General features: G+C 31.0%; 3 protein-coding genes and 1 pseudogene across 3 annotated transcripts in view; 1 reads left to right on the top strand and 3 right to left on the bottom strand.

The window, feature by feature from the left end:
* The window catches only part of LOC113367888 (electromotor neuron-associated protein 1-like), a 4,059-nt gene extending 3,822 nt beyond the window's left edge, over nucleotides 1–237 (bottom strand). The window contains exons 1-2 of the mRNA XM_026609463.1: nucleotides 175–237; nucleotides 37–92 (exon numbers count right to left, since the gene is read on the bottom strand). Coding sequence (XP_026465248.1) covers nucleotides 37–92; nucleotides 175–237 — 119 coding nt within the window. The remainder of the gene's footprint in view (nucleotides 1–36; nucleotides 93–174) is intronic.
* Nucleotides 238–1,057: 820 nt separating this feature from the next.
* Nucleotides 1,058–2,086, bottom strand: LOC113367887 (annotated as a pseudogene).
* A 691-nt stretch (nucleotides 2,087–2,777) lies between these two features.
* LOC113367886 (electromotor neuron-associated protein 1-like) lies at nucleotides 2,778–5,653 on the top strand. The gene is given in 4 exon segments (XM_026609462.1): nucleotides 2,778–2,861; nucleotides 3,952–4,527; nucleotides 4,530–4,710; nucleotides 5,079–5,653. Coding segments are annotated over 4 exon segments (900 nt in total). The 3' UTR covers nucleotides 5,138–5,653.
* A 1,780-nt stretch (nucleotides 5,654–7,433) lies between these two features.
* Nucleotides 7,434–8,729, bottom strand: LOC113367885. Its single transcript, XM_026609461.1, has 5 exons — nucleotides 8,598–8,729; nucleotides 8,482–8,542; nucleotides 8,052–8,226; nucleotides 7,834–7,988; nucleotides 7,434–7,765 (listed from the first exon to the last, which is right to left on the bottom strand). Exons 1-5 carry the CDS (start codon nucleotides 8,727–8,729, stop codon nucleotides 7,434–7,436), a joined length of 855 nt encoding a protein of 284 aa, XP_026465246.1.
* Between the last annotated feature and the right edge of the window lie 7,221 nt (nucleotides 8,730–15,950).

The following is a 15,950-nucleotide window of genomic DNA, read 5'->3' as shown; positions in this document are numbered from 1 at the left end:
TCAGCTGTTTATCAGAAATGTGTAACTACAACAAACTCTTTATCTTGCACTAAACTTGTTGATTTGTACCCGGATAAAGCTATTTCGGTATGCTGTTGGATGTATTATTACATTATTGGTAAAAGTGACCCTGCACGCAGATACTTAGCTAAAGCTACTTCTTAGACAAGTTACTAGGACCAGCATGGTTAGCTTATGGACACAGCTTTGGTGTGGAAAATGAGCACGACCAAGCATGGCTGCTTATTTTAAAGCTTCAAAACTTATGGTGGTTGTCATTTACCTATGTTGTACATCGGTTTGGAGTGTGTGTTTTAAACAAATAATAACAAACTAGCAGAGAAGTTTTCCGCAAGCTGAAAAAATAGTCCAGAAGATCCTTTTGTTATACACGAAAGGGTGTTATAGCTTTTCATAACCAGGATTATCAAACTGCTGAAATAAGTTCAGAGAAGCCTTAGCTAAAGTTTCATCGGTGATTGTTTGGTGAATGAATGCTGGGAGACTTTGATAACAATTTGGGACATGCTTGTCGCCGCAATGGTAAACTACAAGAAGCCTAGACTTCCACAACAAGCGCTAAGAATAGATCCCCCAAATCCTAATACCTATGCTGCTATTGGTTTTGTGCAGGCTTTAATGAAACACACTGCGCAAGCAGTTGATTCGTTCCACATAGCCTTGGGTTTAAGAAGGGATGACACATTTTCTACAACAATGCTCAGTTTAACAATAGAGCAATTAATGGAAGAAGATTTATCCCCTGACGATTTTCCAAATGATCCTTTAAAACTTAAAGGTATTGAGTGAGAGAAGGCACCAGTGCACCTATTAACTCATAACACCAGAAAAACCTTCACAAAGTGTAAGTGGTCCATCTCAATCTGCAATATTCAGTAATGAACGAAACAAACGTCGACGAAATGAGTATGAGCATGGAAGAGTAACTTAAGTGCTTAATTATTATGTGTGTGACTATTTTAACAAACTGAAGTCCTCTAATCATTGTGAATAGGTATTTTTATACAAAAACATTATATATACACATGTAGTTCGAGTATTTGTATAATTGATTTTTAGTACAACTAAATATAATTACTTGACATTAACATTTTTTAATGTTTTTGAAACCACATTACCTTTTCCTGGCACATGCAGAGCTTTACCTTTATAGCATGCAATTAAGGATTCATTAGTTTGTAAATCAGGTGCACAAGTTTCAAATATTTTCTTCTTTGGATTCAATGGGCATCGGGTTGCCTGGGAAATCCTTCACAGTGGACTAAATCTCCTGGAGCAGAACCTTCAGGTGGGGATAAGACTTCTACCTTTTCAGGAGTTGAGGCACACATCACCATGGCTTCGGATAATAAAACGACACGCATCTGAAGTAATAAATTGAATATAATGGGAATAAAGTAGGATTTAAGGTTAAGTTATACCTTAGCTGGTTTTAAATTACAAGCAGACCAACATTCTGTTTTGCATTTCTCTAAAGGTAAAATTTAACAAGTCCGGAAACTACAGTTCTTGGATTGGTCTCCGCAATCAATTTTCAACGTATAAACTGTCAGCATCAGGATGCTTGCTGACTTCTACAATTTTCAACACGGAAGTCTAATCGGCCTACATCAATATCAGGTTCAGGAGCTGCTTCTTTAGGTGCTTTTGGAGTTGCTGGGCTTTATCTTTCTTTTATCCTTGGCAGGTTTGTTTCGGGTCCTTAGTTACTGCTACTTCAGGAACTGGTTTAGTTTCTTTTGCTGGTGCTGCAGGTTCTGTACTGGGGCTGGGTTAGTTTCTTTTGGAGCTTCTATGTGGACTGTTTGACCAGGTACAGGTATTTGAGGTATTCCTTTAGCAATCTCTAAAGTTCTTAATTGATTTAAAAGTTTGGTTACTTCTTGAGACAGTTTTGAATTCTCAGTTCTCAATTTGGCTATTTCATTATTTACAGACAGTTCTTGAATTTCTTCATCTAACGAAACAAAACAAAAAACAATTAGTTCAATCACCATCATTACATCAAAGTATATTTTGTCATACCTGTTCCTTTAGGAATGCTTTTCTTTTTCTGCTTGAGCATTATTGTTTCTTATGCGAGTTAACAAAGCTTCATCAGCATTTTCAAATAAAAACTTTTTGTTTTATTTATAATCTTACTAAATTTGCTAGTGTGACGTACACAGGTGCTGAAAAACATTAGCGAATAAATTCGGCATGCGAATAAAATATTTAGGTTATGTTTGAGAATGTCTGTGCTTCTCAAAATAAACGAACGAATTGTTATGTAATAGTAAATGAAAGATAATTAAGGGAAGGGATAATTAAATCATACTAAAATGTGTTAATTTTTTAAATTGGTATGGCTAGGTGTAAGTGGCATTTTGCCTCAGGCAAGTTGCAAGTAAATAATCGACTTAATATCTCTAAAACATTGACTTAAAAATCTAAGAATTGAGATTTGGCTATTTAGATAAAAAATTGCAGCTGTTTATTTCACAAAATAAATATTTTGCTTTTGAAACTCATAAATTTCAATCCATTTTCGAATCCTCCATCTTTGTACGCAGTCACTATCTATTAACCTTTTTTCCTCTATGTCGTCCCGGTTGTCAAGTTTGTGTACGTCAGAGACGCGTCATCAAATATCAAAGTGACAAGCTGGCAAGTGTCTACCGTCTAGGCATAAGTTAAAATCGTCTTATCAAACATCTGTCTCTCCCACATCCACGGGAGCTTTTTAGCTGTTTAAATCGTAAATAAATTAATTCGTAATGGAAGTTCTATCGAGCGCCCTTAAAGCGCAATTCCTTTTCCCTGCAACTGCCGTGGCCGCAGTTTTGGTCTGTGCGATTTTGGTATTTATTTTCGGATTCAAGTCGGCCGAACAACCTAAGTTCGAAAAATTATCGGCCGGAGATGATAAGAAACGCGATGCCAAGAAAAGGAAAAACTAAGGAGAAGGTAATAATAGACATATGTAATAATGGACACATAATATGTAAGATTATAATTATAAATCTAGTGCATGCATATGTAGTCTTTCGTTTAATTAAGAACTTTTATGCAATATTGTTTAGTATAATTTATTCACATTGTTTTGAATTTGTAGTTTACCATATGCTAATTCAATTCGTGTGCAATACAATACTTATGCAATGTGAAACAATATGAAAACTATCATCATTTAGAAAATAGGTATAGTGGTTGAAAAATGATTTGGTTTATAAAATCTATATTCTTTCACTCTTTCAACAATTGCTCTGTGATTTAGCAGAGTAGTATCGTAATATTGTTTTAATACATCACTATAATTATTGAATATTACGATCACCATCTTACCGGTCATGGTTGATTGCTTAGATATCCCTGATCTCTAGCTCTTTATTGACCGGTTAACAATTTATTCTTTGTAGTATTACTTCGACTCAGATATTTTAATTGTTGTACCTTATTTATTCAAACTTTGTAATACAGTAAATGTTAAAACGCTGATTCACTTTATAATTAGGTTATTCTGATGATACTAAGATGTTCACATGAATAATTTAGATATATCTGGTCTCTGGTCACTTATTAATTCATTTATAAGCCGGTCAACTGCTTATCCCCTTGATTGACCATTTATTGAACAACAGTATTGTTTTGGCCCAACACCAAATTAAACACCTCATTTTTTGTCAAAAGCACCTGAAAAAAGAATTTCCATTCGTGTATAATTTTTTTAATATTTTGTAATCATCATCATAAATATTATAGAAAATTGTTTTTGACTGAAAAACCTTATGATGGAACATATCTAATTCTGAAACGTCATAGTTAACATCTCAAAAACTGTTTTTTTATTTAGTGGATTAATTGTTTGGAAAAAGCATATATAGATTTACAAATACATATATAATCTTAATATATCTATCCTATGTGATCTTTATATTTCTATTATCCCAGAAAACTGTGTCAAATGGCCATGCCACCAGCGCTTCAGAATCTAAGTCCGAAGTAAAAGCCTCCCCAACTAAAAAGTCTCCTGTGAAGGAGAAGCAGACACCCACGAAAGAGCAGAATGCTGCCAAGAAAGACAAAGAAAATAAAAAGGCTGAAGCACCCGCTCAAAAGAAAAATGATAAAAAATCTGCAGCCACCACTAAAAATAATCAACAGGATGATGTGAAAGTTAAGAAGAGCTCCAAAAATAAGCAACCCGAAGAAAAACCTCTAGACTTTGATGATGGCAACTGGGAAACAGTTTTGACCAAAAATGATAAAAAGAATCGCAAGAACCTAGAAGAGGCTAAAAAGGAAAGCCCCAAGAAGAATGCTAAGAAGGAAAAGAAAGCTGAGGTTTTAGATAACAAGAAACTTGAAGAAGTCACAAAAGAAATTAAAGACAAAGTTAATGAACAGCAAAAGGCTGCTGCAGAAGTTGAAAAGATCAAGGAAGTTGTGCTTACACCGGTAGTTGAAGCTGTTAAAGAGGAAGCTCCTGCTGATGATAAGAAGAAGGCTAAGAAAGCTAAGAAGTCGAGAGTCAACCTAAGGTTGAAGCTGAGAAAAAGGAAACCAAGAAGGAAGTGAAGAAGGAAGTTAAAAAGGAGGTCAAAGCAGTCGAAGAGGAAGCTGTTAAAGTTGCAGTTGAGCCTGAAGTTGCTAAAACTGCTGCACCTGCACCGGTATCAGACCAGCCTGTTGCTTTTGATGAATTGGGAGGTAAGAAATAATAAAAATATAAAATAGTACTTAGTATAAATACACCAAAGTGTTTGTTTACTCAAACAATGCATTGATGGAGTTCAAAGTAAACAAAGTTTCGTTTTTCGTTTGCAAAATTTCCTTTTGCAGCTTTTGTACTCAAGTTCATTGTCTATTTAAAAATTCATTGCAGACACAATGAAATATTTTTCCATGTTTACACAAGGTAACAATGAAATTTTAATATACATTTATCAATATCTCAAATTCCATTGTTTAAAAGTATAATAACAATAGACAATTGTTTTATCTCCAAAGGAAAATAAGTACAATAAGCAATTCTCAAATAATCTTCACAAATTAATCTTCAATAATTCTTTTACCAGATGTGTGGACCGAGGCCAAAGCTGCAAAGAAAACCAAGAAGAAAGCTCGCAAGGAATGAATAAATATCACATTGTAGATAATTACTAGAAGAAAAATTGACGAGTTCTTGTCTTGTCTGTCTAAATAATACAAGACACTCGTGTGATGGTTTGTATCATATCTGTCAGTCGTATAAATGCGGTTGAAACTTCAGAATCATATGCTGATATAATTTTGGTTTTTGAAACATAATTTTGTTGAATGTTTCTAAGTTTTATCGAGTGAAAAGTGCACTGCCTTTTCTCAGCTGGTACCTGAGCTTTGTAAAAAAAATTGTTTTAGTCAAAGTACATGCAGCTTTTGTTGAGATAAATAATTAATAAATCAAAGGCTGCATGTATTTATATTTTGTAAAGTGTAATAACTTTTTCGGGAGAATGATTTTTAGAGATTGTGTTTTTAGATTTTGTTTGCGAAATGACCAACTAATTGTTAACAACGATGTTTTTTTTATTGTTTGAAGATATTAATAGTTTAGAATGAAAGTAAACTCATTGTATTAGGAGGTCCAACAGAATTAGGGTCGATTTATACAAACAATACATTTATATACATATATATACATATATATATATATATATATATATATATATACATTTAATGTGTATATGATCTAAATCACATTAATTTATTGGTATAGATCGACTGTATGACAATAAACTTAGTTAACCTTAACTAATAGTTGGAATATATTAATTAAAATCGATTAATTTAAATACAGCACACTATGACATGATTTTTAAAACTCGCTATACGACTTTTATAAGACTGCAACATAGAAAGAGCGCTGCTTTTGTGTACTTATAAAATGTCCTATATATTTTTCCAAAATAAATGTTTTCTGTTTCGATGATATTTGAAATACTGTGTAATTGTAAATATTTAATATTACTTTTAAGCATAAGTATAGTTATATATACAATTAGATTATAAATAAAAAGACAATTAATATATATATAAATAAATAATGAGATATAGATATATTGTAAAGATGTGTTATGCCCTATTTTTGCTTACGATGGAAATATAATGAAGATATTTTTGTAAGTTATTTTTGTTGGCTTTTTGGTAAAAATTTGCTAGTGCCAAAAAAAATGTTTAAGTTCTATTAGGCATAAATAAAATTGCATGTTCAGTGTATGAATACTAAGTCTCTTCCTATCGGCAAACACAAAAGTTACCTATAAATATCACAAAGGCTGCTAAATACAGTCGTCCGACTTTGAAGATTCTTTAAATTTAGCTAATGTATATAAAATTATGTACGCATATCATTTTTTATAGTAATTAATTTTAATCAGATTGGAAATTGTAATATGAAATTCTTTTACAATTGTTATTGTGAGAATGGAATATTTGATTAAAATGTTTTGTCTGCAAAGAATTTTTAAACAAACCATGAATTTTAGATTAAAAGCAGGAAAATTAGTTTTTAAACTATTATATAATGAATGCAATTTGCAAAACATTTTGAACAAATATTAATTCAAGTAAAACATGATATGTTTATACATCTATTTGATAAATTATAATTTGTATAGTTTCCAAATGAATTTTTACCCATGGGACTGAACAATGTTATAATATCTCTTACAAGACAATTTTACTAAATGATTTTTAAATGACTATGTGTAATTAATAATGTAGTATAATAGATAATTTATAAATTATATATTTGTAGATAATTAATTTTGAATTTGACGCGTTACTTTAATGGTGTGAAGTGGTTTTAAGTTAAAAGTTTGTATATTTTTTTGTACGCCTATCTTCCGGTGTTTTGACAGTTATATTATTTGACTTGCCACAATTTTTGGTTGTTGAAAATTATTGTGTAATTATGTGTTTTGATTTTAAAAAGAATATAAATCTTTATTATATATACGTGGATGCGTTTTTATTAGTAATAAATAACTAAATAAAATAAGTAAAAATGTGGATATAAGGTAAGAATTTTTTATTGGGGTTATGTACAGTGTCATTGTATTGTTTTTATGAATGCTTGTTGTTCATTGTTAAGAGTAATTAATATGTTTATAATTTGCACAAATTTTGCGGTAAATACTTTGTTTATTTGTATGTAATTATATGAAGTAAATTTTCACAAAAAATTATGTAAAACCCGCCGTTGATTTGAAGTTTTCAATAAACAAAATGGCGGTTTTAACAGAATTTGTTTAAAAGTAAAAAACAACCAGTAAATTGATATTAATATTTATTAAAGTGACATTGATAAATTTTATAACAACGGTATAACAAAACATACACATTTCAAAGCATGTCTACAATAAACACTATATATCCTTTATAATTTTATCTCAATTCTGTTTTCTTCCCAAACTTTTGCTCCTGGTCATAGTTTTGCTCTTAGACCTAGCAGACTGAGGTCCGACACTTTTGCTCCTTCTAAGGGGCTTATTGCCCTTCGCACTTTTATTTTTAGCATTAGAATTTCCTACAGCGACTGTACGGGGTCTCCGCTGGTTGTTTCGGGATTTCCCACGCGAACCTCCGCCTCCAGTGCCTCCTCCGGGCGCTCCGGAACTTTGGGGCGCTATTGTTTTAGGAATATTGTTTCCGGTTTGATTTTCAGCCGCGTTTGGATCTGGACGGGCAAACATGTCGTAGGTGAACTTGTAACAATTCTTTCCTGGATAAAAGAAGTTTAATAAATTCAACATTTTATTTATTAATTTTTTATTACTATTTTTTTATTACCGTCACAGAGTTCTTCAAGACATTCAGCACAAGACACCAATCTTGTTTCGATGACTCCAGCACGATTTTTGGTCTTTCGAGCATCAGGTTGTTTTGCTTCCTGGGTCTTTTCTCGTTCTAGGGCTTTCATGGAAGCCTTTCCGAGTTCCACCAGCCTGTAAGTGATTTTTTAAACCTTTTATTGTTAATAACAATTTTTATATATTTTATTATTGTACCTGCTGAAATACTCTTCGTCCACTTTATTTTTTGGACGCAAAGTGGTCAACATTCTCCAATCAATTGGAACTGAATACAAATCTTCCATTTTTAGAGATTGCATCTCTATTGGAATCGGATTTTGGTATTTGTATCTTCCGCCTGTGTTTGCTTCTTTGTTTTTACGAACCATCCCTAAATAATAAAAAATACAAAATGATAATTAATAAAAAAAACTGCTGACGACCAGCCAAGTCGTCATCTTTCTAAAGTTTTTCATTTTTATCGGATTTTTTGGCTAAAACACGAACTTCTTTTTAGGCAATAAATATTAAAGGATAATAACTAAATTTGATATGCATTTATTTCCTTTTCTACCTGGTGTAGGTGATCCTGTATTATTAGCCCTTGCCTCCTGCATTTGTTGCAACCGAAGTTCCTGGCTCAAACGTTTTTTGGAAATGCGAAATTTGAAGTTTTTTTCACGTATTCTGATCTCTTCTTGACGAACCTGAATAACAAAATTATAAATAATAATAGATTTATTATTTAGAGATTTTTATTACCTTGATGGGTCTTGTTTTGTAGTCAGGTACTTGTTCCAGCAGCCTCTTAAATTCTTCTTTGGTGTCAGCTGAACATTTGGATAAATCTAAGACTGTTGTTTCCTCTTTTTTATCACCAAACAGATCATCCATTTAATATATTAAATATTAACTAACAAGGTTAACAAGTTTTAGGCAAAATGGAGTTTTATTGATCAAACAACTGGGAAATTTAACCTATTTCTATAAATAGCTTTCTTGGAGTATTTTCTGATTTAATGGAAATTAAAACAAATTAGAGACTGATAATTTTAAACTTATCTTAAAGTCATTAAATAGTTTTTAAAGTATATAATATTTATTAGAGAATTATTTATATTTAATAATAATTATTTATAATTATTATTTATCATTTTACAAGATTTTTATGTGGTATTCATCAATCAATCAAAAAGTTTTTTTTAAATTTGTAAAAATTCTGAAATAGATTACAATTGTTCTATTATAATTATATTATTATAATAAAATATTGAAGTTTTAAAGAATAAAATTTTCAAACGATTATTAAAATTTTACTCAATTTTTATTAAAACAATGATTACATTCGGTAAAACATTTTTATAAATGTTATAAAATATTTTAAATAGATATAATTAAAATTCAGTAAATCTAATTATTATATTTAATAGAATAATATATAAAATATTAAATAATTATTAACTTCCCGTAGGGTAAGTTATTGTAATGGGCCGAAAATCGGAATTGAAAATTTTTACATTTCTCGACGTTTTGAAGGTTTCTGAACGTTTTGGCATACCTCAGAAAAAATGGATGTGTGTGTGTGTGTGTGTGTGTGTGTGTGTGTGTGTGTGTATGTATGTATGGATACAAATTTCCAGTCACGTTTTAGGGCGCACGGATCAACCGATTTGAATGGTTCAAAAAATATTCGATTCCTATTGATAGGGAAAAGAGCTGATTAGTTTTTGGCAAAGGCAGGTCCAGTCGTTTCGGAGATACAGAGCAAAGAGTGCAGAAAATAGAAATCGAATTTTTGAGAGAACGGAGTATCCGATTTGAATGATCTAAAAAACATTCAATTAGTAATGATTGGGAGAAGTGTTTATTAGTTTTTGGCAAAGGCAGGCCCAGCCATTTCGAAGATACAGAGCTAAATATGTAAAAAATGGCAGTTTTTGAGAGAACTAAGCGTCCGATTTAAATGATTCAAAGAACTTTCTGCTTGTCTTAACAAAATAATTGATTTTGGAAAAAAAAATTTTGTTCCAATTTTTTTTTTTTTTTTTTTTTTTTAGTTTTTTGTATATCGAAAATATTTCAGATTTTATTTTTAATTCTAACTATAGTTTTAATATACTTTACAAATAATTTCACAATTTCAATATTAGACAATGTTACAATATTTATAATAATCTATTTGAAAACATTCAAAATTTCTCGAACATTTCGTTACGGTATGGGAAGTTCCAGCAATTTGCCTTAAGGCACGATGCCATAATTGCTTTAAGACAGAATTCCACTTACAGCTAGTTTAATTATATCTTAAGATTAAATCTTAAGATATAAGATTATATCTTAAGATATAATATCAATATAAATCGGTGCGAAAACAGAACTAATTTATTGATATAAAATTTGTTTAATAAATCTAATTTTATATAATTGATTATTGGTGAGTTTATATTAGCCCGTTGTGCTATATATAGTAAACATGAGTTTATGATTTATTTAAGAATAATTTTTTATTTTACATGTAATTTTTTTTATATTTCTTAATTTTATTTCAAATTTGAGATGTGTAAGACATAAAAATTTTGCAACTTTATTTTGCAAAATTTGAGGAAAAGCTAACAATTTTTATATTATTTTGAAATTGTATAAAATTTATAAAAATATTCGAATAATTATTAACAATACGGTAATAATTAAGTTCAAGGATTATAAATATATTAAAAAAATTTAATATCAAAGTAAAGTACAGATAACAATAATTTAAATAATATAACTATAAAAATAGCAGTTAAAATAATTTTTTGTTAACTTTATGTGCTTATTTATACAAAACTCTGAAAACTACATAAAACTCAAATTTTACTTATAGTCAAATAATTCAAGCTAAAATTTTTAAGTAATTATCTATAAAAAAAAACAAATTTTGAATAAATTTCCATTAAGTTTTTCTAGGACAAAATTATGTTTTAGAATGGCTGGGCCTGCCTTCACCAGAAATACAAAAATTCACAAGTTGAATACTTTTTGAATCATTCAAATCGGTTCAGCTGTCCTTTTCAGAACGAGAAAATTCTCAACATACGTTTAAAATATTTGGGAAATTATATGATCATCTTTACTATATATAGTACATCTTTGTAACTATTTATTTAATAATTCTAAAATGTATTGTTTTAGACCTAAATTTAATTCCTTCAATCTTCTATTTCCAACCGTTCAATAGTCCTCAAATCCTCATCACTGCCTCCATTTTTCTCAATTTTTCTCCAACCGTTCCTGGTAACAATCCCTTTATTTTTCCACACACCAGAACCTGTCATCAGTTGCTCCAAAATCACATCGCTGGAACTTCCACTGGACCACTTTCTGTTCCTCGAAGATTTTTTCTTCTGGTTTTCATTTTGCTCGTCTAGCCTATCTTTTCTGGTGAGCCCTGATGAAGTACGGACTAAGGGTACGATTTCTGTAGTCTGGTGGATAATGTTTCTGGAAACCTGTTTTGGTTTTTGGTTTTTGGAAGGTGTTTCTGTGTTCGAAGATTGGTCTGATGTGGATTTTGAGAAGACTTCGTCGTTTGGCTGGTCGTCTTCGCTGGAACCATCCACGCTGTACTCTTGCTGAAATAAAAAAATAATTATGCATATATTTATTTGTATATTAGCTGACTCGGCAAACGTTGTTTTGCTAAGTAAGGTTTATTCTAAACAATTTCTAGAGAATCAAAAATATTAATACTTTAAGTGTATAAGGATGTGTTTTGTGAATGCTATATACAATGAGGTATTATAAACCCCATTAGTTTGTCTATATTTTGTCAATACAATCAAACTGGAAGTCTTATACACTTTCTATAGAAAACATTGTATAATCCAATCTAAGTCTTTTTTGGTCTTTCGTCTTATTGATTGCGTTTCAAGTTTTTCAGATTCTTGTTGGATTCTGGATTTTGTGTTTAATTGTAAATAATACTACTGAGCTTATACAAAACTTTCACATTTTTGCGAGGAGAGATAGAAAATGAATTAAGTATTTCTTCTTTGACCTGCTTTTTGAAAAGTTTCAAGTAACATTCGATGAATTAAAGTAAACTTAATAAAAAGTATATATGTAGAGCAAGGCAAGGCACAAAGGTCCAATTTGACTTTGAACAAATATTAATTATATTACAAAAATCAAACTAATTATATCGCAACAATAATATCAAACGAACAATTATCTGACTACGTTCAGTAAAACTGCCAGCTATTTCATCATTGTAAAAATGTGATTTTTTATGTTTTTCAAAAATTTGTTATCTAGACCTTTTCGGAGGCGGAGTAACTCGGAACGACCAGGTGGCAAACAGGTTTTAGTGTCTTATTTCAATTTTAAAGGTATTTTACCAAATAATTACACTTTTAACTAATCCTAAAAAACTACCAACGTAAGAAAATACTTTTATTATGGATTTTCAAAGATTGCCGTTTATCTCTCGGTAGCAAAGTCATAAGAATCAAGGTTATAGCTGGCTATACACCCTTTTCCCTCTACTTTCAAATATTGTTGTTAAACAATGCTTAACTTTACTGATTTTTAATCCCGGTCCTTCATATATTAATATCTATTCTTCGATAAATTCTGAGAAATTATAACTGGGAAAATGTTATTCGACAAAATGTCCCTTTGATCGATACCAAATTTAGGTTCTGAATTTAAATAACATAAATAAAAAATAATTGATGAGGATCACTGTCATTAATTTGATATAAGCGCACTGCAAATTATAAATATTCCATCACCATAAGATATGTGAATAGAACCACTATTTAGTTTATGATATATTGAACTTTTGAATTAGTTATTGATATATATTGAACTTCACTCTACAACCTTCTTCTCTTATTACATTTGCTAGTCTTCTTTATATTGTTATAAGTTATAGGTATTTATACTCAAACAATTGTATCCTTTACCCCAAAGGGCCCCTGGTTAAATAAAAAAAGTCCTGGTGTTTGAGAAAAATATGATTTGCAAAAAAAGAGTGCTACAACGCCAAAAAGTGCAATTTGATATTAACATTTCAAAAAAGTTGATATTTTGAGTTTCTAGTAACACTTGCGATCCGTTTAATAACGTTTTTGTATATAAATATAACTACGAGCAAAACTATTTACAACAATTTAATCATAATTAAATAATATTCACGTAAAACATCCTATTAAAAGTAAATGAACATCATCTGTCAAAAACGTTTGTCATTTGACGGATTTGCTACCGTCCATTGTTTTATTCAAATTACGCTTCTACAAAAATGTTCAAATTGAAAATGTAAAGTTTCTACGCGATTTTGAAATAATATCTCACCTTTCCGACAACCTACTGATTCGCACGAATTTTTCAAGACTGAGACTGGCCAAATCGGTAAGGCCGTTTTCGAGTTTTAGCGGATTATTTGATCGAGAGCTCCATTTTTATATATTACTAGCTGACCCGGCAAACGTTGTTTTGCTGAGTAAGGTATATTCTAAACAATTTCTAGGGAATCAAAAATATTAGTATTTTAAGTGCATAAGGATGTGTTGTTTGAATGCTGTATACAGTTAGGTATTATAAAAACAATAAACCCCATTAGTTTGTCTATATTTTGTCAATACAATCAAACTGCAAGTTTTATACACTTTCTATAGAAAACGTCGTATAATCCAATCCGAGTCTTTTTTTTTGGTCTTTCGGCTTATTAATTACGTTTCAAGTTTTTCAGATTCTTTTTGGATTCTGGATTTTGTGTATAATTGTAAATAATACTACTGAGCTTATACAGAATTTTCAAATTTTTGCGAAGAGAGATAGTAAATGAATTAAGTATTTCTTCTTTGACCTGCTTTTTGAAAAGTTTCAAGTTACATTCGATGAATTAAAGTAAATTTAATAAAAACCCTATTATAATTTTAAAGGTATTTTACAAAATAATTACATTTTTAACTAATGCTAAAACTACCAACAAAAGAAAATACTTTTATTATGGATTTTCAAGGATAACCGTTCCCCATTTCAAAGATTATTGTTTTCAAATCAAGTTTATAGCTGGCTATACATCTTTTTTCCTCTACTTTCAAATATTGTTGTTAAACAATGCTTAACTTTACTAATTTTTGGCACATCGGTGCTGGACCTTTTTAATCCCGGACCTCCATATATTACTATCTATTTTGCGATAAATTCTGGGAAATTATAACTGGAAAAATGTTATTCGACAAAATGTCCATTTTATCGATACCAAATTTAGGTTCTGAATTTAAATAAGATAAATAAAAAATAATATAACATAGAAAATGTTTTATAACTACCAATGAGTATATAATTATACAAATGAGATCTTTCAGAGCACCGTGTTTGAGAAAAATATGCCAAAAAGTGCATTTTCATATTAACATATCAAAAAAGTTTATATTTTGAGTCTCTAGTAACACTTGCGGCCCGTTTACTAACTTTTTTGTATATAAATAAAACTACAAACAAAACTACTTACTACAAATTTATCATAAATAAATAATATTTGCGTAAAACATCCTATTAAACGTAATTGAACATCATCTGTCAAGAGCGTTTGACATTTCACGTAATTGCCACCGTCAATTGTTTAATTTAAATTACGCTTCTACAAAAATGTTCAAATTAAAAATCTAAAGTTTGTACGCGATTTTGAAATAATATCTCACCTTTCCGACAACCTACTGATTCGCACGAATTTTTCAAGACTAAAACTGGCCAAATCGGTAAGGCCGTTTTCGAGTTTTACCAAATCATTTGATCGAGAGCTCCATTTTTATATATAAGAAGATAAAATTTATATTTACTTACCTGTATTTCATAAGCTCTTCTGAGTCTAATCTGTCGATGCTTCCTACGTCCCCCATTGCTCCTCCTCAATTCATAAAAAGGATCCTTTTCGCTCTGAGTAACGTATCTCACAGTGGGTCTATTAGCCCCCCATTTAGGCCTCTCATTCGAGGGTCTCCTTTTACCATTATTTCTAACACTGCTGGCACCGCCATCAGAAGAAGAAACCGATCTTCTTTTATTTTTTTCATCAGTCTGGGTCCAAGCTTCCTTGAGTTGTCCTGACCTAAATTTGGAAGGCGTCAAGGGTCTGTCGGAGCCACAAGCCACGTGGCAAAGACTTCCTGCAGAGGCATATCGTGGTAGTATTGCCTGATGGGGGTAAAAGTCTTTGTGGTAAGGTTGGAAGCTAGTGTTGGGGGATGGTAAGGGATTTTGGAGGACTAATTCTTGGTTTTGTGATGGTTGTGAAATTATTGTGAAGATTCTGGAGGATTTGGTACGTTGGCAGTATCAGGTTTGTCACAATTCATGGTTTTTGGATAAATTCGTTCCCCACATTTCTGACTGTATAAACTATCTGAGGTTGCACATTCGGTGCCATAAAATTTGGCGCATACGCCAGTTGCAAAGATTCCAAACTACTCTGTAACTTGCTAACGTTTTGTGATGACTCTTTCTGAATTTCGTGATAAATTTGTTGGTTTTGCATAAAATTTGGAGCATAAGTCAATTGTTCTTGTGCTGATAGTATTTGGACATTTGGTACTGGTGGTGCAGATTGCACCATAACATCTGGAGGTCTCAAAAGCTGGTAATACTCTGATGAGTTTACATTATTGTCCACGAATGTGGAAATATTTGGATGTATGCAGTTTATTACTGGTGCTTGGGGTTTTGGAATTATCAAGGGTTTAGTTTGATTGTCGATTGGTTCTACGTTTTGATCAGAAATTTCGTCTTGGTTTTTATTGGTATCTACTGTAGTTTCTTCATTGTCTACAGGTTTCTGTGTTTTTCGCAATTTTATAGGTGATCCTATAAGTACTGTATTATTTTGAGGCTCGTTCGGAGTTCTGCTTCCAGTAGATGCTCCTGACTCAAAAGCAGAATCAGCCTACACAAAAATTATCAGTAATAGATTTGGTAAGGTTTAATTTTTTATTAAATTAGTAATTTTACCTTTCTTGGTCGATTTTGCTTCTTCGTCTACTGGATTTCCTACGTTCCTTTCTTCGTTTTCAGCTTCTTCAGCAGCCTTTTTCAAGGCTTCTTCGGCAGCTCGTCTTCTGTCGTCTTCAC

The sequence above is a fragment of the Ctenocephalides felis genome, unplaced genomic scaffold (genome assembly GCF_003426905.1).
Source record: "Ctenocephalides felis isolate EL2017-DRISC unplaced genomic scaffold, ASM342690v1 CF-g0.4_SCAFFOLD_01170, whole genome shotgun sequence".
In the NCBI taxonomy this organism is placed as follows: Eukaryota; Metazoa; Arthropoda; class Insecta; order Siphonaptera; family Pulicidae; genus Ctenocephalides; species Ctenocephalides felis.
The sequence above is the reverse complement of the archived record's forward strand: the minus strand, read 5'-3'. Positions and strand labels throughout refer to the sequence as shown.

What these genes read in the sequence shown, in the direction of transcription:
- LOC113367885 (XM_026609461.1), bottom strand. Translation starts at nt 8,729, where the DNA reads ATGGATGATCTGTTTGGTGATAAAAAAGAGGAAACAACAGTCTTAGAT. An exon ending in ATTTCGCATTTCCAAAAAAC is followed by an intron (nt 8,227 to 8,481) that starts GTTTGAGCCAGG and finishes TTTATTATTTAG; the next exon opens with GGATGGTTCGTAAAAACAAA. An exon ending in GACGAAGAGTATTTCAGCAG is followed by an intron (nt 7,989 to 8,051) that starts GTACAATAATAA and finishes AATCACTTACAG; the next exon opens with GCTGGTGGAACTCGGAAAGG.